This window comes from Harpegnathos saltator, unplaced genomic scaffold (genome assembly GCF_003227715.2).
Source record: "Harpegnathos saltator strain DR-91 unplaced genomic scaffold, Hsal_v8.6 scaffold184, whole genome shotgun sequence".
NCBI lineage: Eukaryota > Metazoa > Arthropoda > Insecta > Hymenoptera > Formicidae > Harpegnathos > Harpegnathos saltator.
Window position 1 is genome coordinate 308,786 of NW_020229966.1, and position 24,429 is coordinate 333,214.

General features: G+C 40.8%; 1 protein-coding gene across 4 annotated transcripts; it reads left to right on the forward strand.

The window, feature by feature from the left end:
• Window positions 1–2,598: 2,598 nt before the first annotated feature.
• Window positions 2,599–24,401, forward strand: LOC105183139 (cytochrome P450 4C1). 4 transcript variants are annotated; one of them, XR_003112741.1, is made up of 12 exons: window positions 2,599–2,750; window positions 17,859–18,040; window positions 18,134–18,288; window positions 18,455–18,545; window positions 18,710–18,904; window positions 19,489–19,555; window positions 20,052–20,178; window positions 20,382–20,460; window positions 20,700–20,812; window positions 20,928–21,165; window positions 21,826–23,117; window positions 24,361–24,401. XR_003112741.1 is itself a non-coding variant. In XM_011141047.3 (11 exons), exons 1-11 carry the CDS (start codon window positions 2,611–2,613, stop codon window positions 22,173–22,175), a joined length of 1,737 nt encoding a protein of 578 aa, XP_011139349.2. In that variant the 5' UTR covers window positions 2,599–2,610; the 3' UTR covers window positions 22,176–23,308. The 4 variants fall into 4 exon arrangements, 3 of the variants coding, with proteins under 3 accessions (XP_011139349.2, XP_025153505.1, XP_025153506.1); XM_011141047.3 differs by lacking the exon at window positions 24,361–24,401 and having other exon boundaries at window positions 21,826–23,308; XM_025297720.1 differs by lacking the exon at window positions 24,361–24,401 and having other exon boundaries at window positions 17,862–18,040; window positions 21,826–23,308.
• Window positions 24,402–24,429: the final 28 nt, after the last annotated feature.

A 24,429-nucleotide genomic window follows, 5' to 3' on the forward strand; every position in this document is an offset into this window, starting at 1 on the left:
TATCAAGACCGGTGCATCACTTCGTACGGCGAAACTAGTGTGTGAATTGCGTTTCATATCGTATCATTTCGGAAAAGCGGAAAAATTTTAATCGCGCGGCTCGTTAAGACACCTGGGATCTGAATGTACGTTACGATGAGATGAAGGTACGCTTGTCTTTCATGCAGCCAACCAAATCACCACGCCGCGAGATTTCACGGATCACGCGCTATATAATAATATATAAATTTAAAACGAATCTAATGTTTCCGCGAGGAAAAACCGCGAGATCACGAAATATACGATATGCATTTTACAAGAACCAGCCTCTTGTCTCAATTTGTTTCTCACGTCACTGATTTCAGGGACAGCTGGAGCGATTATTGTACGCGCTTATTCAGGTAAGTTTATCCAAATACGTACCTTGCCCTCTGAGGAGCACAATTATAATATCGCTCTAAGAAGAGCAGATTTAAAAAGTCAAAATTATATTTTCTTTGAAAGAGAATTTCTTAGTAAAGCAGATGAAAATATATAATATTAGTTAAATTATAATTATAGTGTAGACATAATAAAAATGAGTGAAGACATATAATAATAAAGTTATTGTTTCCAGAGAAATACATAAGAACATAATCATTTCGATGTAGTAGAAAACAAGTGTAATGGAAAAAATAGAATTGCACATAACAAACATACACTATTCTTTGTTAAGGACAAAATTCTGTGATGAAATTTCATTGGAAAATTTATATTTTGTAAAATTTATAATATTATCTCAGAATAATTCACGTAAAATATATGCAATATTACTAATTAATTGCTTTGAAATCAATATTTTTGTATCAAAATTTTGCATCTAGATTTTAATTAAACTACAAATTTATTATTTGTAATCATTCGAAATATTGTACTTTCGGCATGAATAAAATGAATCATGAAGGTGTTTACAATCTTAAACAACAAAATGTAATTGTCCTTATATTTCTCATTAGGAATCGATGCGATTTATTACTCATGCGTTATATCATATGATAAGCGTTGTCATTATACACTCACCATTTCGTTAAATTCTATCGACGCCCAACTTGGGCCGTCGAGGAGATCCATCACTGCATTCAGAACTCCGTCTGCATCCGTCGAGCTTCCTCAGCACCCAGCTGTCGTCCCACGTTGACTCCACACATTGCATTTCACTCGCAACCGCGATAATTTCGATCACGTTTAATAGTTTGACGAAACGTAAGATAAATTTCGGCTCTTCTAAGTCACTCGTGACTCGCGAAATGTGAGTAAAAATCTTCGCGAAGCAACAATCGCATATTTTTGTGAATACTTCCATAATATCTTGTATATTCACGAAATTTGTAAACATAATCGTAACATAAAAACTTGAAATAAAAACCCGGAAACGAGATAACGTGAAATTTTATCGATATGTGTCCGAACGAAATATATTCACGAATAATTAATATTTTTTTTTTCTCAACGAATGTAATCGCAATATTTAACCGCAATATGTAACGTAATCGTAATATTTCAATGTTTTGTACATTGCTTAAGGCAATTAAAAGATCACACTGACGAGCAGGCAGATTAAATTAGGTTAGAACGAACCCGGTTATTCAGCTCGGCCAAAGGAATATCGAGTAGACAGCGTCGAGTACTGCGTCTTAAAGAATTCATAAAACGGAATAATTATCAGATATATTTCACGACGAAAACGTTTTTCACGATGATCAGTATGCTCACCGCGACATAAACGTTCAGAGATATACGAAATTGTCAATATGATTACCTCCGATTCATGTGAGAAACTCGGAAATAGCGAAGAACGCCGTCCACCGTGCTCATCCGTCCGCCGCAGAGATCAAAATGGCCGCATAATTGCGTCGAGCGCGCCTAGAATCTTCTTCGTTTGTCATCATACTGAACGTCGCGCGAGTCGCCGCGGCGCTGCGACCCTGCGACTTTGACGCGTATCTCACTTCAGTAAACATAAACACTGCCAACGTCTTTTCGCCGGTGGGCCTATCCAAGGTCTGTAAATAAAGAAACGGCACAAAGAAAGGTCCTCTCATGATGAGAATCTGTGTTGGTGTACGTGATACTATGTACGTGTAGTATATTATGGTTTAATTGTGTGAGTGAACAGAATAATCAAAATATAATTTAAGATGTAATCAGAAGTAATCGAAACATAGTTTAAACATATTCCAAAGTACCAGTGAGAATTTTCGAAAGAAAAACAATTACAATGCTGACTGTAGTACAAAAAATTGCAAAGAACGGAAATAATTTTTGACACGACGGTACATGGTTAATCAGTGAGCCCATAAATGTATAATAACTAAACCGTGCATTCGGCCGAAAATTCGTCAAATATTGGAAAGAGAGAGAGCATGCTTTGGGATACCATTCTGTCTTCGTCTGATAATGTTTGAAGTGGGGATTACGTGTATCGTTCCACTCCCTTCTAGCTACCTTTTTCGTCCGTCGCCAAACTCTCCTTTGCCCTACCACGCGTCTTTAGAAAAAGATAGAATGGTACGGCAACTATCTCTTTCTAATTTCTGACGCGTTCTAGCAAAGGGAGATGTCGCGACCGCGCGGTCTAGGTATTATACGTCTATGGTTGAGCCACGGTCGTCACCATTTTCGCGCCAAATTGTCCCGTTTCTCTATTTACTTGGGATCTTGGGCCTGTCAACTGAGCGGACGTGCGTGAGGATGACTCGGCGAGATATATCGGCGAATTTCGACGCGAGACGGTGAGTGTGACTTTTTAACGAAAAGAGTAACGGCTATACTGCTTATGTAAATAGTTAGGAATCCGAGTGCGCACGTTATATTAAAGCTTCGGTCATTCACAGCTCCGAGCGATCATAACCTCAACCTCAACCTCAACATTTTTGTCCGAATCTTCGATTCTCGTTACTCTTCGTAATGCGCCTGTCAACTATTACGATACGACAATCACGGAACATACTGACGAAACGTATTGTTTATTGAGTGTAACAAATGAGAACTTGGAACGTTCTCGAAACTGATGGTTCTCGGTGAATAATAATGTGTCGCGTGTATTCTCACTGCGATCGCTCTTGAAGCAAGTTCTCAATTAACTCGCGGGACTACAGGAGTCGTTAATCGCGGCGTTAATTATAGTTTCGGAAACCATCTATCCGGTTCTTTGAAACACCTCCCGCGAGTTTCACTTCGCGGATTGTAGATCGAGACCGCAATGCGTCTCTCGCGCCGATGCCTTCGTCCGTCGTAGCGACGTGAATCTATTTCCCCCGCTTTTACGTATCGCGTGTCGCGCGTCACGTATTTGGTTTAAGTGAACAATTTCGTCGTGTTTCACGAAGAGACTTACTTGAATCGAGAGGTGCATCGGACGTGATTCAACAACAATCGGTGTACATCGCCGCTGCACGTAACCGAGTAAAGGATCGTTGCCGCAAAATCGCGCGAGAAGTTTTGTAAATCGAGCCCGGTGGGATTAGAATTCCGCACGTACAGCTGACGGCAGTATCATCCAGTTTGTATCACGTGTCTGACTCAAACGAAGCGTTTTCCCCTGCTCGAAGCTTACTCAATACTCTCGACGACAAGCGCGACGTAGAATACATACATGGGGGGGGGGACTCTCATTGATTGGAAAAGCGGAACGGAGATCTCTCCGCGTTGTGTGCATTTGCACGTTTTTTTTGTTTCCCACACGACAGTTCGAGCTGATCGCGAATTCTCGCAAGGTTACCTAAATTGTAACGTGCAAAGACCTCGCTTCCTTTCCTTTTTCCTAGCGGCGGGACGACGAGCAAAAAAGCGCAAGCCATCGCGCGCAAGCCGCGAGAGAGATTTCAGATCGCGCGCTGCGATGTATAAATCTAAAACGAATCCGAAGTATTCGCGAGGGAAGCGAGTACATACGTACGTACGTTCGTTCGTTCGTTCGTTCGTTCGTTCGTTCGTTCGTTCGTTCACTTAATCAGGAGCGTGCTAAATTCAACCGATACGAGAAACTGAGAGTCGTTCGCCACGTTCGAGGATTCTCAGGATCGTAAAAGACGGGTATTGCGGTTAAGTAAATGGCTCGCGAGAGAATGCTCGCGACGACGAGTGAAACACGGGGCGGTTGTGGCGTTCGCGTTTTATGAGAGAGGTACACGTATGACACGGCTCTCATGGTTGCGTCCAGCAGCATCGGCCGGTTCCTGACGAAGCACCGTCCGCTGCAGTGCAGCGTTCCATGCGGACGCACGGGCTCTGTTTCCCACGTTGCGGTTTAAGGCACGAGTGCGCAACTGTAAAAATAAACAACCGTGCGTTATGTTGCAACGTTTGCCGCTATCTACCACCCGGTGAGCCAGCCGCGACGAAGATTTAACGCTTGCCACCAAGTTCGGACGGCTAGCTACGTACGTACATAAAAGCGGGTTGAAGTCAGCCGCTTCTTCCCTAGTCACGAGTAGAGGCGAGGCCCATTTCCAGGACGACGCCTCGTTACTAACCGGTAAAACGTGGCCCCTCTCTCTCCCTCTCTCTCTCTCTCTCTCTCTCTCTCTCTCCCCCCCCCCCCCCATTCTTCTCTCGTGGATCTCTCGTCGGAGATTGCAGCCGAGCGAAACTTATCGTCGTCGCCGTCGACCGAAAGAACCTCTCCTCTCCGCTCTCGCTGCGAGCGAAATACGCGCGGTCGGATAGTGTGCGAGAATGCACGCAGGAAATAGCTCGGGCGCACCGACTGATTCGACGTGGCTCCATCGATCTCTCTCCTCGTTGGACCTCCAGGAACTCTATTTATCCGCGCGCGCACGGCACCGCCGACGCTCATGGAACGAGAGAGATTCTCCGTCGAGGATACCGCCGCGCAACCGTTCGCAACTTTTCACGTTCCCTCTCGAAGGCTCGGCTCTCGCGGCGCTCGGCGACGACGGTGTCATTTGGAAATTTTCCATAGATGCTATGCAAATCTCCGTGGTCGGGTATTCCGTAAAATAAACACGATAACATTCGTCCGTGATGAAAGCTCCATCGCTTCACACTGGTCAAATTGTAAATCAACGTCCGTGTTATTCGTATGGAAATTACTCGAGGATTAACAGAGCCGTCGTTTAAATTGCCATTAGCTGGAATAGCATTCTGATATCCCGCGATAATTCGTCATCAAGCTGATAGTGATTTGTCAATTCACACGCGTCCGTAAAATAAGTGCTCGGATCCTCTTGTCTTCCCTTGCCTTGACATCGCACTTGAATATTTTTATTCGTTATTATTATTATAAATATTATTATTTATTCGTGCATTCTTATTAATTCCGAACAAAGGGACACGCGCTTTGTGAGATTCGCAGATAAGATACGGAGTAAAAGTGAAATAAAGGGAAAAAGGCGAGAATCAGGTCTACGGTTATCCAACGCCTTGAAACTTTTATCAAATAAGTATCTTTGCCCCCCTTGGGTGAGGTTTCGAGGCGCGCGCGCGCAACGTGGATAACGTTTGTAACTTTTCGCATTCGCTTTGAGAGAATAGCCGCGCCAAGCGCACTTCCGGATTTCCCAGTCCGGCCTCGTGACTGCTGCCGATCTAACACGCCGCGGCAAAATATTCAATGTACAATAGCGTCGTCGGTACTCGCGTAACTTGATTCTCATGCATTTTTCACGCGGCACGTGTCTACGGTTTAGTACCACGCGAACCGACGTGCGTAAACGGTTTGCATAGAAAACACGATACGCCGAAAAAAACGTTGAGCCGGCTATTCTCTTTTTTTTTTTTTTTTTCACTTTTTCAAAGAGACTCCTATTTGTCTTCGAGTTACATGCCAAAGCCACATTGATCGCGTCATATATCGTCGTAAAAGAAAAACGGAGACAGAGAAAGTGCATGTCAGGGAAGAGCTGAGAACGCTCCAACGAACGAGCCATGTGTGTCGTTCATATTTTTTCAACAAAAAGCTACCATCGGGCGAATGAATATCGGCAAATAGGAGATTCTGACGTGATCGCACTTTGACCCGCATCTACAAACGGATATTCAACTAGCCCCAGTATAATCGCGTGCCTGTCCATTCTCCTCCACGTTTCCGATCAAGTTCTGCGTGCTGCACGCTCTCGCGTCTAGCGCATCAGCGAGCAAGAGTTCGACAGTCTTGCGGTATCCTCTCTAAATGTACGAGTCTAATCTGGCGGAACGGATAAAGTTCTTTTCGATCAAGTTCTAATATGTATAAAGAGAAATTTGAAATTTCACAGAGAAATTGTTATTAAGCTATTTACTGCGGGACCTATAAGGGGTGACAAGGCTCAAACAAGGGATAAACCTATATTGCTTTCCTGTTGACTCACATGCTAGCAATTTACAATTTATCATCAGCGCTGTGTGAAATATATCTGTACGAACTGTATTTACGACTGTTAGACTCTCCGGAGGACAATGCAACACGCCCACGCGCACATTGATAAACTCGCTGCAAATTATTATTGCGATATTATTTTGTCCGATTGTCTAATCACGAAACCTCGTTGAGTTTTTACTGCGTGACGAACTATTTTCCGACATAATAGCAGCCGGTTTGCTAAAACACCACAGTGGTATTACGATTAATATAGTCTAAGGAAATTTCATATAGCGGATAATATCGACTCGCACTATACCTTCCTCTCGCGGTAATGGGTGCAGAAAACATGCAACTTTACGAGGCGACGCCCGCGTCGACGGTGCGGAACAAAATTTATGAATCCCTCCGGTTCTTAAAGAATTGATGACAAAGAAGCATATTGCTCGCAAAATGCAATATCGAAGTTTTAAGGTCGATGCTAGACCAGAGCGTTACTTCCTCTTCCCCCCCTCCTCTCTCTCTCTCTCTCTCTCTCTCTCTCTCTCTCTTTCTCTCTGCGCATAACTAACGGCAAGAATATCAAAGTTGGAAAAAAATTATTAGTGCAACACTATCGCGAAAACGTGAACGAAAGTTCCGATAAGACGACTGGCTAGGAGTATCTTAATGTTAACGAATGCGCGATATCGCGGCTCGCAAAATAAAATCGGAAACGGCGGGACAAAATCGAACGGTGTTTTATCTCTCATAGCGCGATGCAACGTTTTTTTTTGCATCTTGTGACGTACATACGCAATTGATTCTCTTATTGTTGATTTACAGAGTAATGTAAACGCACGCTAATTGCGTGTGCATTTTGCAATCGCGCAAGAATGATAATTCGATGCAGAAACGCGGTGGCGTCTGTACACACATCATAATGTGTAAACTCATATTTGAAGCGATTAACCTCCAACAGGAGTAATTACCTGAAATTAAGTCTGCAACATACAGGCGGTATAAATATACGTTTACGTAAATTTACGACGAGAGAAAGACGAGCAGGAGAGTTTTTATCGTTTGATAAATATGAGGCTCGTTTTATATTAATGCTGCAAAACATTAACCAACAATTTTTATTATTGTGTGGTTTATCTCATTCTGTTAATTTTTTAACACATTCTAATGTATACTGTAGACGATGTACTGTAGACTGTTAAAATTCAAACTAACCGATCGCTCCTTTCTGACTTGAACTCGCTCAGGTTTAAATCACTCACACGTGAAGCATGTAACTCTGCTGTCTACCTTGACATGACAGCATATTGTACATACATCAGCGTTATTTATAATACATATTATCACGTATAAAGCAATCGGTTCGTTATCTTCCGACGATACACAATATGATTTTGCAAGAGTTGAACATTTTCTCGTTCGCGCATACATATAAATTTAGCGACTTGCTAATAAGATTGCAAAATGTCGTATGTTTATGCATTTTCGTGAAAGTTTTCCGTTCGTGGGATCCGCTGCGAGTACTGTTTATAACTTCTCGAATAATTCAACAGGAATCGAGCATTCAAACTGTGTAAGTAAAATCAAGAAGCAGATAAGCGGAAGATTACGCGCCGCGTGTAATAAAATAAAAGCGCAACGGAGTGACCGGGGAAAAATACTCGCTGGTATAGTCTCTCAAGCGCGCACATTTCGCCGCCCGATAGAGATTTCTTAAAAATATGCCTCACCAGCGAAACCCACCGGGTGGAGAATGAAGGAAGGTCGGGGATGAAATACGAAAGCGTGAGAGAGACGTCCTCTCACGCCAAGAACGCAGCTATCGCATCCGTGGTTGCGCGCACATGCAGGTGGTTTATGTATGGGTGCAAATGTCGGTGAACACACGCACACCGCTCGAGCGACGTTATATCGTAGAAGAGAGAGAGAGAGAGAGAGAGAGAGAGAGAGAGAGAGAGAGAGAGAGAGAGAGAGAGAGAGAGAGGGAAGGGAAGGAGAAAGAGGGAGACACTCTCGCGGGAGCTGGACGCGGCAAGATAGCGCGTTGGTGTCGGCGTTATAAATCGCCCCGATTTCATCCCGCTCGTTGTATATGTCCGGAATGCATCTAACCGTGGTCGCGCACACCTACCCTTACGCGACCATGGCGCAGTCATCGTGCGCGTGTTAGCCGCGTTTTCGGCTTCTGCTCTCGACTAGAGAGGGGAAGCCAGGAATTATTAAAGAGTCACGGTAAAGTGCGCACACCGATGTGACCCAATTAAGTGTAGTACGCGGTTTTATAGGCTACGCCGCGGATGGGTGAGATTTATAAATGGAAATTTCGATAGCGGCGCGGCCAGGGCGTTAGGAGGTGAAGATCGTGCTCGAGTATGCGTTTAAGACACGCCGAAATTTACCCGCTGAATAATTCGACTTCGCGCGATCGCGAGAGTATGCGCGGGAAGCGTTATAAGATATCGCGCATGATGCGATGCTAATCAGGTTTTATCGGTAGAACCAAACCACACGCGAATGTCGCTCATTGTTGATTCACGTCGTAAAGGGAGATATATGGGTAAAATATAATATAATATATAATATAATATACGGATATATGAGAGATTTGTATGAAAAAAATATTTATAAAATATCACCGGGCTGTGTCTTTAATTATTTCCGGCGGAATAACAATGAAGTTCCAAACACACAATGGTGCAGATAAAATGAAAAACAAATTTGTATTTGCGTCACTGAAACGCATATAAAACTTTAATAGAAATTGCCGTAGTTATATATCGGATATATATGTATATGTCTATATATATATATGTGTGTATACATATATGTACATATATATATCGTGGAATTTTGAACAACCGTTTTGTTAGTTTTTAACAAACGATCATAAAACGCGGAAATAAAATGGGAAGAGAACGTACGATAAATGTGCATTGCGTTTTGTCGCGTTTGCTCCGCGAGACATCTCACCGAGAGCTGCTCTCTCGCAGTGGAATAACTCTATAAATAAGATTGTCCTAAGCAACGTCGCCTCACGATACGTCTCGACTGCTCACGACCAGTGGGGTCTGATTAATAGCAACTGACACTCAGTGGATACGTCTTGCAGATGATATCACGCCCGATGCCAGCAGAAGGGGTTGTCGCGATATGTCACCGATATCTCGCCACGTGTACACGTTACGCAACGGAGTTACACAGCGCTACGTATATATATCCGTAATCCATAATCGATAATCCTCAATTATGTCCGTGCGGTAATGTACCAGTGAATGGTCGGTTTACGAACTTAATTAATAGAGATAATTGCATTCCTTCGCTGGATGGAAATATTCTTTCTATCGCTATATACTATAATATATCTATCGGATGTGGATATCCGGATTTTCAAGCGCTGTCGGAAAATACGCTGCTCGAAATGAATGACGAAAGAAAAAGGCTAAATTTGATGAATCTCCTTAATTCGTAATTAAGCGTCGATATTAGCGCATGAAAAAATATATTATGAAAATTAATGAAAATATATAAAAATTCAACGCTTGATCATTCTTCTCCTAATGCTCTAGTATTATATGATAGAACATATCACCGCCAAAATAAATTTACCTTTCATCACATTCAAGTCGGTATTTTTCATCGAAGAGCGATTTGGCGTACACACGATTCATCAATCATACTGGAGATAGTAGATATGGCTAGTGCTCTGTCCACATGCGAAAACGTGTTTACGCATGAAATGCAACATTTGTTTATGTTCATTTATCACGCATCGTCGACACGCGATGGAATACATGCAGCGTCTCGTTATGCATCCGAAGCATTTAATTCGAGAATTGGTTTGGCCATTTGCTAAAACTGCGACTTGCAGTGAAATTATGGTGAGGTATCAATCATAATTTTTCACGTGAAACGTGAAGCGCACGTGTGCCAATCACGTCGTCACGGATACATACTCGCGGCTATAGTGTACGATATTAAATGAAGGGAAAAGATCGCGTATTAAGAAATGTAAAAATGACGAGTCTTTTGAGAGAGAGAGAGAGAGAGAGAGAAAGAGCGGGTCAATGATGAAACGTGTATATGCATATATTATTATATAAGATATTTATCAAAACATTCGTTTTGCATTATAATTGTGTATATACTTTCGGTTATATATTTTCATAGTATATATACACGCACGAATATATCATACATCTTTTCATATATTTTGTATATTTACATGCATTATGTTTATTTTCCACATTCCTCTATTATGACATCACCGTAGCGTCAGTAATACGTCAGTTAGCAAATACTACGGTACGATAATAATTAATGACTACAGTGAGCATACGATGAAGCAACCATCACCTCGCAATTAGTTGAATATCATCTCGAGGGGATGAACACGGGTTTTAGCGACACTTAGTAATAAACCGTTACGAGAGGAAACAGCGCGAATCATTTCCCTGTTCCTTACTTCTGATAACGCAAAATGAATTTTGTATATCATTACGTGCTGAAAAATACACGCTTCGGAAATAAAGGGACGTCATTTCATACTCGCGGCACGAACTCTGCTTCCGTCTGTATCTCGTTCTTCGCTCCGGTTTTGTTCTCGCTCGTTCGCGCCGCGTCGCGCGTCGTTTCCGCACGACGACGCCGAAAATAATTTCGCAGTAGTACGAGTTCGGGCTGAGCGCGGACACGCGTTTTGTTGTTTCGCCTTCGCTTTTCGTTCCGTGTGCTTTTTCGTTTTCTTTTTTTTTTTTTTCTTCTTACGTTCTCTTCAGACGTCAACCGGACGAAGATTAATAATCGATCCGACGAGTCGATAACTTTCATCAGGCTGAAAGTAATCCCCACGTCGCACCACGGCGCACCGACTTATCACGACAGTCACAGCTTTAATCCGCGGAATCAGCAATTCCTAATGGCCTCGACTTAAAACCGAGTGATTTCCGCTGAGATCCTCTCGGCAAGACACCTATGCGCCAATCACTCGGCGAGGCCCGTCCCGTTTGCACGCTAACACTCGCGCCGTCGCATCCCGTCGTTTATCAATTGCGGTGTATATGCGCTTGTAACGCATGCGTGCGGCGACATTATTAATTCGCTTTCCAATTAAAGTGTCACGTCGTTAAAAGAAATTTACACGCTGCGCTCGACTCGACGGCGGATGACAAAGAGCCCACCGATATTCGCCGCAATATGTTGTGCCCGTGCACTCCCGTGAGCTCGATAAACAGTGAAATCGCGACGGTACGTGGCGCGACGGCGTTGTTGGAAGAAAGAGAACGCGAATCTGGCGGCGGGGGAGGGAGAGAATATAACAACGGGGCTTTCACCGGAGCCTGAGAGATGGGATCAAACCCACCGCGCGTTATATGCGCGCCCGTTACCTCCGCGAAACATATGGTAATAGATACGGAGTCGCGGGCGTACGGTTATTCGCGAAAAAACAAAAGGTCCGTCGAGTGGAATAGTAATGTAGATGAAAATAAACATGTCTGACCGGTCGCTAAGTAGTTAAAAATTTGTATGCTGCGCACTAATTATCGCACAATTTGCGTTGTCTCTCTTGCGTTGAAAAGCGAACGAGAGAATCGACGCGCTTCTCGTTCTCTTGCTCTCCTCCTTGTACACAACACGTGCACTCGTGAAACTCTACACGTGTTCTCTTGCCGATATCCCGCGACATTTAGCGAATCGACGCGAGAGTGAAGAACGGCCGTGTACTCAAGCGAGAGAAGAGGAGCGCGCTCTCGAAGCAGTAAGACGCTTAAGCACGTATCCCGCCGATTACTATATTCTCCATGTGTCAATGCCAACGTTTGCTTATGAAACAAACCGTCGTGAAACATCATAACGTCGTACAACGAGCTAACCCAATTTCCGTTTCGGTTCCACGGTTATACACACGCAGAATATCGCGTATAACTCTGTCTCGTCCTGATGGACCCGGACGGCCAGATGTCCGATTCGCGATTCGCCTCCGACGCCTCCGCGATTGGTCATTCGAAGAATCTGCCGCGGGAACGCGCTCGATCCCAGATCCCAAGTTAGATTGGATCGGGGAGTATCGAGGTCGGAAATCGTTTCGGGTTCGTGGCGGACCTTCGCGGAACGCAAAACTTCCCTCCGGTTCGTCAGCGGTACACCACTGGACTTGGTCCGGCTGGCGTTCGCTGGTGCGCGCCAGCAAAGTGAGAGGTTGAACGTCCGCTTCGAATGCGCAGTAAAATCGAGCAAGGTGAAAATATCCCGAGACGAGTTGTCATCCGAGGGGTTAGCGTCGATCCAATTGCGCTTTCATATCGCTTGAAAGCTCGATTAATAATCAAAACGGCGAAATCGTTCGTTTCGGTCGCGCGAGCGTCGAGCGCTTTTTCATTATCGTAACAGTTAGTGAGAATTAGTTAGATAAAAGGCTGCTCGCGACATTTCCTCTCTCTTTCTGTGTCCTCCCGCCGGACTACTTTTTATTGTTTATTCGAATTCGAAAGCGACCGCCGTCAACGCTGCCGCCGCACATAATATCTGAGAATTTCGTAGATTCGAATTTACGTCCCAAACTTATAAATCTCTCCCTGATAAATGTGGAACAGAATTTCTCGCGCCGCATGCTTTAAGTCACGCCGAATGCGGAGTAATTTATTCGGGCGAAATTTGCGGCAATTCCAACTGCGATAAAGGAAAGTTAAACCCTGCCGTTTCCTGCGAAGAAATTAGAAAGAAAAGCGGGACTCCGACAAAACTTGGAAGGCTTTACGGCAGAAGTTTTGTCTCTCTCTCTCTCTCTCTCTCTCTCTCTCTCTCTCTCTCTCTCTCTCCCCCCTCCCTTTCTCCCTCTCTTCTTTTCTCCCCCTCTCCTGATGCGTCATAAAAATAATAAAAATAAATGCGCGCGATGGGACACATTGAAACGATAATTATAATATCTGTCGCGAATGAGCAAGAAATCGCGTGAACTGTACGTCATTGCGGCTGCAAGACGAGCTGCTCGACTGACCGTAACGAAAGAAATTACATTAAATAACGCGGAAGCAGTTCCGTAGTTTTCAGTAGTCAGCAGTACTCGTTTGCAATTTGTTTCGCATTTGCAGCAGAGTAACTTCCTCAAAACGACCGCTAATATAAGTTGGGAGGATTTAATTGAGAGCATTTACAACTTATTGAGACTGCGGAGGCAACTCGATCGCGGGAAGTCTCTTCCCGAGGACAAACGAGCAAGTATATTTACTGCATACCTTCCCTTTCGTCGATACCGACGTTAAAATAAATTACCGCGTAAAATATAATTAAAATTATCGATGATAATTTTTTTTCACGAAATTTCCTCGTATAAAGGGAGAAAAAGAGAAAGAGAGGGGGAGGAAAAGAGATAAGAGAGAGAGGGGGGGGGTAATACAGATACATTACTATATGTACAGCGGAATTGATTATAATTATAAAATAAAAACAATAGAATCGTGAATGAAATATTTGAGGAACATCCAACATACTCTTTCTTTATGATCGCAATTATTATTATCCATGATGTCACAATATCGCCATATAACAGACAAGAATCCACCGCTTTGCGCCATATTATATATTAATCAAAAATTAATGATCACTTGAAAGATATCGTAGCACTGCTGAATCCCTTCAACGAGTATGCCTGTTCGTTCTTCATGAATCTCGGGACATCGAAATGAATTGCGAAAACATAAATGAACACAACGCTGAACATCAGCAATGGCGAACATATGGATCATCATTTGATGATCCGTGAATTTCTCAAATCTACGTGAATAAAATTTTACGTGATTTCGCATAAAAAAAGAAAAATGAGGAAGGAAGAAGGTAACAGAGATGATGCTATTAATCCGACAAATCTCTAAATGTATGGAAACCACAACATTTATAATGTAAACTTGAGATTTACCAGCCATATAATTATACGACATCAAGAGAGCTATGAGATGACAGTCTTAGCGACTGTGTATTCGGTTATTCGTTCACATTTATGTCTACGACTAGAAACTCGAAGAAACGTGACAAACTGCGGCTGTTGCCGCATCGTAATTTACTCCACGCATCTTTTATTTTGTTTATCAAATTATAAATTTTAATAATTGTGTGTGTGTGTGTGTGAGAGAGAGAGAGAGAGAGAGAGAGAGAGAGAGAGAGAGAGAGAAAGGCGGGAAGGACACGATATTCTTTTCTTGCGACATCGTCGATCGATAACAAGTTTTCGCTCGTCCGCCTTAATTTTTTCTCTAATAATTCACGGTCAACACGCTGCGTTACAATATCCGGTATCGACAGTCAGACAGTTCCTCAAGGTCCGACGATGAGACGCGATATGCATATATATCGCGCGCCTGCGTAAGAAAGCGGGAACGTGTCCCATGAGGCGCATTTACGAGCCGGATAACATTTTACACGGAGCCGAACGGTGAACGTCGAAGCGATACTTTATCGGAAAATCCGTTACGTAAAATAAAAGCACTTCGAGGCTCTGCGACACGTCGTCCCGCTACAGCGCGAGAGATCGAAATACGAGGCGGTGCGGCATTACTCGCTGAGAGTAACACTCGCGTATAAATGGCGTGTCGATTCGACAGTAACACCTGAAGGGGATGCTGTAAAAAGAGGAAATGCCGGGTGATCCTGCCGCAAGGCAGCGTAGGGAAGTTTAGAGCCGTTGAGGAAAGGTAGGCTGCGTACAGCCGCAGGTTCGATCCTAAACCCGTGATACACTCGTCTCGCGTTCGACAAAATACATTTCTCCCCTATCTCTTATCGCTTCGTCGGCCTGCAAATGCCGTCGTTAATCTGTGCCGGCAGTTCGCGCATTCTCGATTCGGCATTTGCCTGCCGCCGTCTATCCCGGCCGTGGTAAAACTTTCCGAAGTTGCAAGCGCGGCTGGCGTCTCGCGAACATGCGCGAATGTGCCAGAGTTCAAAAGGTCGAACTGCGCGAGCGGCGCGCAGCTCGGGAGACACGCTACGCTCGTAGGGCGGGGGAGCTTTTCGAAAATCCTGATTTATCACTCCTTCTCGATCACCATCGGTATCCTTGCGGGAGTCGCAGACGCTGCTGCATAATGACGTCGGCGAATAATAACGTCACTGCTATGCTGGTATTCGGTTCACGTCCTGCGAGTTTTATGTATCGCGGTAACGCGGATCGAAAGGCTTTGGGCCGAATCGAAAATTCCTGGTTACGACGCATCGTTCGCCCGAGTCCCGCGACGAGAGAAACTCGGAGAGGATTGCGACGACGGCAACGGTAATTGTTCCCCGTTGTTAATCTCGTTGACTTATGCTCGCATGCGACGTGTCGCGTATCCCCGTCCGCTACTTCTGGCTCGCTCGTCTTAACAAACGCACCCGCATCCCGGGAGTCATCACGAGACGTTGCACGCCGAGAGAAACCATAGGTCCGCGGGGAGAGGACGCGTCTCCCCGCGGCGAGAGAACAATAATCTCAGACGATAAATCTTGAAATAAGTTCGCGGGTAGTTTTACGTGTACCGCGGCAGGAAGTTTTCGCGGCCACCCGGCGTCCCAGCACGTCGATGGTATCGCTAATTACGACCGCGAGAAGAGATTTATGACATATCCAGTGAATAAAGTCACATTGTACTCGCTCGCTCGCGCTGCAACCGAGATTCCGAAAACAGGTTTCCCTTTCACAGCGAACCGCTCCGTGCGGCCCATAAATGAGAGATCTATTCTTCGCTAAATCGTAGTACGAGTCGCTGTTAATGTCACATCGTCGATAGCGCGACGGAACTTTCGCACAGAAAATAAACAAATGCGCAGTCATACTTCATACTGGGTGCTTGCGATCACGAGAGTGGAGTGAGTGAGATCTGGAGCTGGAGAGAGCAGTACACACTCCCATCTACAACTATTATATTTCATGGCTGCTCCTAATCCTACTCCCTTGCTGTCTCATAGTGACAGGAGTGAGCAGGAGCCGATCGTCTTGTGTGTATACATAACAGAAGGCTAACAGTATGCCATATATTTTATTTTTTATCGAAAGAATTATACTTATGTATCATATGAATTTATAAATTCATACCGTGTACTGCTCTCTCTAGATCCAGATCTCACTCGCTCCACTCTCGTTATCGTAAGCAACCATTATTTATGTACTCCACAAGCTTATATATATGATGCATATTTAACGTATTTATTTATGGATCATATGTAATCAATATGTAAAATTCATCGCGTTTATCTTGCAGACACGTGTGTTTCATCTGACGAAATATTGACGTCAAACTCAGCAACAAGAAAGAAAATAATATCGAAATAATTTATACCAAAACCGGTATTTTATAATAATTATGTATTTATGCTCACTGTTTATACCCTTGTCTATATATTGGCAATTAGTTTTAATGGGTTTCTCAAAAATATCGTGGCTGGTTTAATTTAATTTTAAGGATAATCCTATCATAACGTTACATTGCTCGACTCTGTACTGAAGAAAAACCAAGGCATAAAATTAATTCTTATTATATTTTTTGAATATATCATAAACGTATAAAATAAATGATCGGCAGAGTCGCGAGTGATAAGAAAGTGCGACAAATTATTAAGAATAAAGATCCTAGTAAGCGCAACGAGCATTTAATTTGATCGTTGTTGCAGTTCGGTATCACGAAAGATCTTAGAATCTTTATGTCGAAAAAAAAATATTAAATATTGGAGAATGATTATTTGTCAACTGCACTGATGCACGTGAAATTAGCTAAACAACAAATCAATTAGAGAAAGCACATCTTGAAATTATCAAAAGAAGATCACGATAGTAATTCCTTTTTTTTTTAACTTTTGTCATGTCTTTTTTTGTTTGCCATTGTGATAATAAGTCGCACGATTTTTGACATTCTTAGTATATATTAAGAATAATAGAAACGTAAAATAAAATGTACGAAACAAATATTTTACATACCATAAAAGCTATGACGAAAGATGGCGCCAGGACATGGACTTCAAGTAGAAAATGTCGATAATATCCTACACACGACTAACTTCTTTATCCACTTTGTCTGACTGATGATACGCTGAAGTATTTTTCTACTTTGCCTAACCAATGACAAATCGATATCAATTTATTATTTCTTTTATCATGAGGAAAAGAAGTATATATTTAATAATATTGTAAATAATTAACATCATATACGTTTACAGAAAATTGCAGATAGGAGAAAACGAAAAAGTACAAAGTAAAAATCTGTGGGATTGAATTTAAATTCACCGTGCATCGAAAGCACATATATTCTCACAATACAAACAGTACGTAACTTATGCAACAGTTGCATAAATTATAAATTTGCAATTTAAACATGTTTTTATATAAGGTGTATAATGAATTGTGTGTTAACATTCAGTACTTTAGTTATCGGCGTAAAACTTTGGCTTACAACATGCATTTCTAAAAAGAAGTAAAAACAGCTCTAAAATAAATAAAACTACGAAGAGGTTATACATATAAGAGATTATATATATATATAGACTTTCTCTATACAACCTGAATTATTTGTAATAGCAGTGTCGCAACGATGAGAACATTCCTTTTGTTGGCAATATCCGTCATTGCTATTTTACTGTGCAAAATCGTAGTGCTCGTATACAATACTTATATCACACGGAAAAAATTAAGCCACATTCCTGGGCCTATCTCGGTCCCTTTCATCGGAACGTTATCTTTTCTACTACAAACGGAACAAGGTAAAAAAAAAAATAGGAAAAAGGCGTACAGATTTTATCATTATTAATATTATTATCTTCTATGCTGCTTCTATTCTGCTTTTCTGTAAAAAGAGGAACACAGTGTGCAAGTTACATTAATCAGTCGCCTCGTCATAGGTCGTGTCGATTGGGTACTATCGCTATTGCACAAATTTAAAGACGGAATTTTTCAAATTTGGATAGGACCGCAACCAATAATTTACTTATATAAACCGGAGCTATTGAAAGTGAGCAAGACAGTTAATATCTTATTATTATCTCATAAATTGATGTTGATCATAGTATTTCGGCTCATCTATGAGTGAATCGAGTCCATTAAATATTCTAACTTTGTCAGCGACGTAACACATTAAAACACATTATTATTATTATCCTTTTTTCGAAAATTTATAGACCGTCCTTGCAAGTACCGTGTTTATAGAGAAATCGGTGCATTACGATTTCTATAAAGAATGGATGGGTAATGGACTTCTTACCTCTAGTGGTAAATAACCATGAAATGTTCTAAAAATTTTAGCAAATAATCGCGTTGCTATCAACTTCACCGTTAATGACAAAGTGAAAAAATAAAACGCGATATACTTTATTTTTTCAAGCTTTGCGATACTTTTGGCACGAAACCGAATCTTTCAGACAAGATTATTTCAGGCAAGCAATGGGTACGAGACAGGAAGCTCCTTTCGCCATCGTTCCATTTTAACATACTAGAACAATTCGGTGCGATTATATCCGAGAAAATAGAAATCATGCTAAAACAAATGGAGAAAAAGATAGCGAAAGATCCAAGGAAGGCTATCAATATCATCCCCATTATAGAAGATATGACTTTCGAAATTGTATTTGGTAAGAAACGATTTTGCGTATGAGCGACGCGCAAAAATGTACACATACATACGAAGCAGCGAATAACACGTACGCGATTGAACGATTTACACGGAAACGACAACCATCGTGCGATTGCATCGATATACATTTTTATATATATTATATATATAATATTTATATATATATATATATATATATACGTATATATTATAAAATATATTTTTATATTTTATATATATTATAAAAAGAAGTTAAACGTATTGTGATTTGGTATAAATTTAATCTTCGTTGTACAAAAGATAATCATTCGCGAACGTAACTTCAATAATAATCGAATGATAATTTTTAATAAGGTGACGAAGCTTTATTGGACTAAAGAAAGAAACAAGATAATTGCATTATTTTCTCAATTTATGCAGAATACACGTGGAAAGAATAGTGCTGAGCAATACTTCTAACTAAAGCACGCAACATCATTAAATTTTTTTTTGTGCAAATCATTAGTGATTATTATGGCGTGTATGTATGTGTGTCTGAGTGTGTGACATATTGTTTCGACATAGGAGATTTATCGGTAACAGTAAACATTATTCTTTTCCCAGATACAATATTGAATATAAATGAACATACTCGGAAAGACAAGACACAATTTATTACCAACGTACGGAGGTGAGCTTGCAATACAAAATTATTCGTCTAATATGTAAACTTGCTTCGTTTCGGTATTTAAAATTCGCGATCATGGTCATCTAAATATCGAGCTATTAATTTTATTTAAATTTTACATTGGATTGCTCAATGTCAGTGAACATTATCAATCTTTCTTTCATGTTTTTTTTTCCAATATCGAGCAGATTTGTTATTTGTCGACGATGTAACAACATTGTATTTTTAAGATGCTCCGATAAATATCAATTTTGTATCATTTTGTATATGTCGCGATAAAAATATCGAAAGAATTTACACACATATGATCGTTTGAATCTAACTATTTTATTCACCTAATCAGATATTTTCACGATCATAGTATTCGTTGACTTTGAATCATGTTACTGCTGATCGAAAAGCAATGAAGAAGCAAATATTATTATCGAGAATGACAAGAAAATTTATTACTTGTCGAGTCTCACTTCGACTGAAATCGAAAGATTAATGACACTTTCAGATTGCTCAAACTGATCTCAATACGTATAAATCAACCATGGTTTTGGGTGAACTGGATATATAACTTGTCTCCTATGGGAAGAGAATATAAAAAGTTAATTCACAATCTGCATGAATTTACGAGAGATGTAAGGACTTTAATCTTAACACATTTGGAAATCGGCATTGCAACAAACTATTATAAATATAATTTTCTTGATGGTCATGTCAATGACATCATTGACATCGTGTTATCTTGAAATATTTCAAGATAACACGATGAAATCCATACCGTATTTCGTCGTTTCATTTCGAAGAGATTAGACTTTACCAAGAATATTACAATTTCCAGATAATACAAACAAAACAACTTGTATATAACGTACAGAACGACAAATCACAGAGTAACTGCGATGACTTTGAAACAGCAGGTACAATCGTAAATCGTCAGTATATGATTATTCAAATGTAAAAATTATGACATTCAATTGAAAGAACAACATAATATGGAACATGATGTGATTAATGTTTAATTAATGTGATTAATGTTAACACAATCCTAAGATTTTTCGTTACTTCATACACTTTGCTTATAAAATATATACATTAGAAGACGAATATTTTCTTTTCTTTTTTATTTCAAAACTAAATTTTTCGTTTAATTATATAGCCAAGAGGAAGAGGAAGACCTTACTAGAACTTTTGTTAGACCTAAGTAAAAACGAAAACAATATGCTAACTATGGAAGATTTGAAGTCACAGCTCAATACATTCATATTTGCGGTGAGTCCAAAATGTAGCAAAAAATTGTCTAACTAATAAAAAATTCTCAATTTCTTTTTAATTTTTCGATGCCACGTATGCGTGTTATTAATTTTAAACGATAATACAATAACAGAGTTACGATACAACGGCAACTACGCTTTGTTGGGCGCTCTACTGTCTTGGCAATAATCTTGACCACCAAGAGAAGGTTCACAAAGAACTAGAGGAAGTTTTCCAAGATTCGCAAGAGCCAGCCTCTGTAATGCAACTCTCACAATTAAAATATCTCGACAGAGTTATGAAAGAGTCTATCAGATTATATCCAACCGTGCCGTCAATTGCGAGAAAAATCAGGGACAATATAAACATAGGTGAGACATGATTTTTCGAATGTCAAAATCGGTGACGCGTATCTTCGGAGCCCTCATTCCGAACTCGAGCCTACGATTCTTGCGCGAACGCAAATAATCAAAAAGTATCAATAATCCGTTCGGCGCGCAAATATTTTGAGAATCGGTTCTTTCCGCAAGTACTACTCGCAGAATAGAAAAAAGAAGAGAAAGAAAGAGAAGAGTATAAACGAGTATCTCGAAATTTCCTCTCTCGAAGTTACTCAAGACTCAACGCGCGCACTTTGAGAACTTTCAGTAGAAAAAACCGACGCGTGAGAACTGAACGCAACTGCATTGAACGGTAACTTATACACGAAGTGCATTGTTAAAATGTAATATCCATCGGAGGCGGGAAAGTTTAAGCGCGAGAGTAGAAGTACATATCTCAGTCGTTCATTATCTTGCCGAGAGGCATATGAAATTTTTTTTCTTCAGCTAGAATAGCGAGTTCGCGAGAGCGTAAATGTAATGGGTCCGAGACTTACGTGATTCTCCAGCAAAGTCGACTAACCGGAAGCAACGGAACCGAACTCCGAAGTAGTCGCACGCGATACTAATGAGAGGAGCGCCGTTCCTCCGTAATTGTCGAAGTCGGTATATTCCACACACGAATTTCTGTTTTCTGTGTTTCTATTTAAGATGATTGGGTAATCCCGAAAGACAGCACAGTTTTGGTGTCGATCATGCTGCTGCATCGCAACCCAGCGGTCTGGCCGAATCCATTGAAGTTCGATCCGGATCGATTCCTACCTGAGAACATGAGATATATGCATCCGTACTCTTTCATTCCGTTTAGTACTGGACCGAGAAACTGCATCGGCCAGCGATTCGCCTTGCTCGAGGAGAAGATCATATTGACTGCCATACTCCGAAAGTGGAGGGTCAAGAGCGTGGATACGCCTGCGGAAATAACTCTGTTCGACGGCGCTGTGTTACGACCGTATCAGCAAATTATACGTATGCATTTATCACCAAGAAAAGAAAAGTAAAATGTCACGTGACTTAATACCGATTCTATGCGCCGTTGAGTTCTAAAAATAAAGGAATATTTCCTTTCTGTTTTACCTGTTCTTTTTTTACACGCGGCTAATTGCGTCCTCTGCAGCGCTCTCCTTCCCGAAGCGATTTGTGTATCATGTTTTATGTGCACCCGACTACTTAGTATAGCGACACTAATGTCAACTGTAGATAAGTAGCGCGCGAGCCGCATGATAATATTCGTGATGATGAGTGTGCTAGCGAGCAGAATTCAGAATAATTCAGAACGGGGTCAATAATAAAAAGATGATCTCAATGTATATAGGTGTGGGAGAAAAAAATCAAGGCGATGAAGAAAAACGACGTCATTAAGCGAGCGAGATGAATGTCTCAAAGCATTGATTTTCCATCGATCAGTCGAGTTCACGCAGTGCGAACGTAGACATCGTGTTTCGCATCGCGCATAGCGATGGATGTACTTTCTGTGCGCGAATCGCTACGTAACCGCGGTAAAGTCGCATTCGTTTCTCCGTATATTTTGTTAATCGCACACGAATTATCTCATTTCAAATTTCGTAAATTATTCTAAAAACTCTCACATTAAACATTTTGGTCGAACATTAAAAACGATGTTAAAACATTGATTGGAGGGAAATAGAGGCGAAACGAAGGGAAATACGTCGGTTTTGGAAATGTTGTGTGACCCAATTATCTGTTTTTAGAGATACGGATAATTAACGACGCCATGTCGGCAAACTAATTCCGAGTGCGCTTTTCGCGAAATTTGTGTGAAGTGCATAGACACGTGAATAAATTTTATATCGACCAGAGAATCACGTTATCATACGTTTAAAAAGAGAATGTTTCCGTATAATTTATTATGTACGACAAACTTATTGCGCAGCAATCTCGTCCGAAGGAAATTGATCTATCAAGAAAATGATCGTCAACAGGTAAGATATGCCGTGCACTCGAGAAAACCTGTTGGCTTTGCGTAATTATTTATTATTATTAAATATGCGAAATTTGTGCGCACGCTTGAAATATGATTTTTCGTTATTTAGATAAAACTGTAACTCTAGCTTGGAAATAAATATGGTAATTCATATTCACGAAAAGAAACATAAAATTGATAAGCAAATACGTACAAAATTACGTTCTGGAAACCACGACTGCTTATTGATTAAAAAAAAAGAAAACAGTATCGACATAGCGTGCAAACGTAGCAGAATGATCGTTTAAATTTGACAATATTCGTCAGATAACAGAAATATTTCACGACTCGTGATTTCAATTTTAATGATAAACTCTGGAATTGTTTTGTTACTAAGCAAAAGTGTTAAGTCACTTATGTCATTGCTGAGTTACGAACGATCGAAATATAAAATCTTTTCGCAATCTGAGTTTCAAGAAAGAACAAGTAAATAAACAAGTAAAAAATATATTCAAACAAAAATATATTCTTTATTGAAATTCAAAATAGACTTTGTTCTGACAAAATTTAGATTTGAGACTTAATCGCAAAGATATGCAATGTTAAAAATTCGTGATAAACGATGATAACTGCCTCGATATTTTAATTAAAAAAAGAATCGACGAAGAAGGAGAAGAATAAGAATCGGCTCCTAGGTTCTATCTAGTCGTGAATTGTAGAACATCCTGTATAAAGAAGCTATTATGATGTTTTGCTCCTACAATCTGATCAACATTTTTAATGCAGAAAATCTTTCCAAGAAACGGAAATCATCAGTTTAGTAACAACGATTTATAACAGATTATAAAATTGTTTAAGATCGATTTTTTCTTTTTTTTTTTTTTTTTTTCGTATGATATAACCAGTTTATATCACTGGAAAAAGATGTTCATTATTTAAGAATTTCTTGAATTACTCTTGGATTACGTTACGTTAATCGGTCGTAGCTACGTATCAAGGAAGCGAATTGGCAAGATCGTTTGATTGGCGAAATTCGTCTGTAATCAAATTGCATTTGATCGAACGAATAAAAATTAATTTATTATTACCGTGTCTTTGGTGACAATTCATTTTCTTACGTATATACGAGACTCTTACAGAGACTCTTATGAGGGAGAGTTCGGAATATCCAATTACAAATTGTACTCGGTAAATAAGTAGGATGCAGAAGACAATATTTAAGTAATGCCCGAAACATGAAAGTATGTGTTACTTGTCCGTAGGATGTAAAAACGACGTTCCTACGATGTTCTTCGGACAATATAGTCTCGCGACAATCCCCGCACGGGACA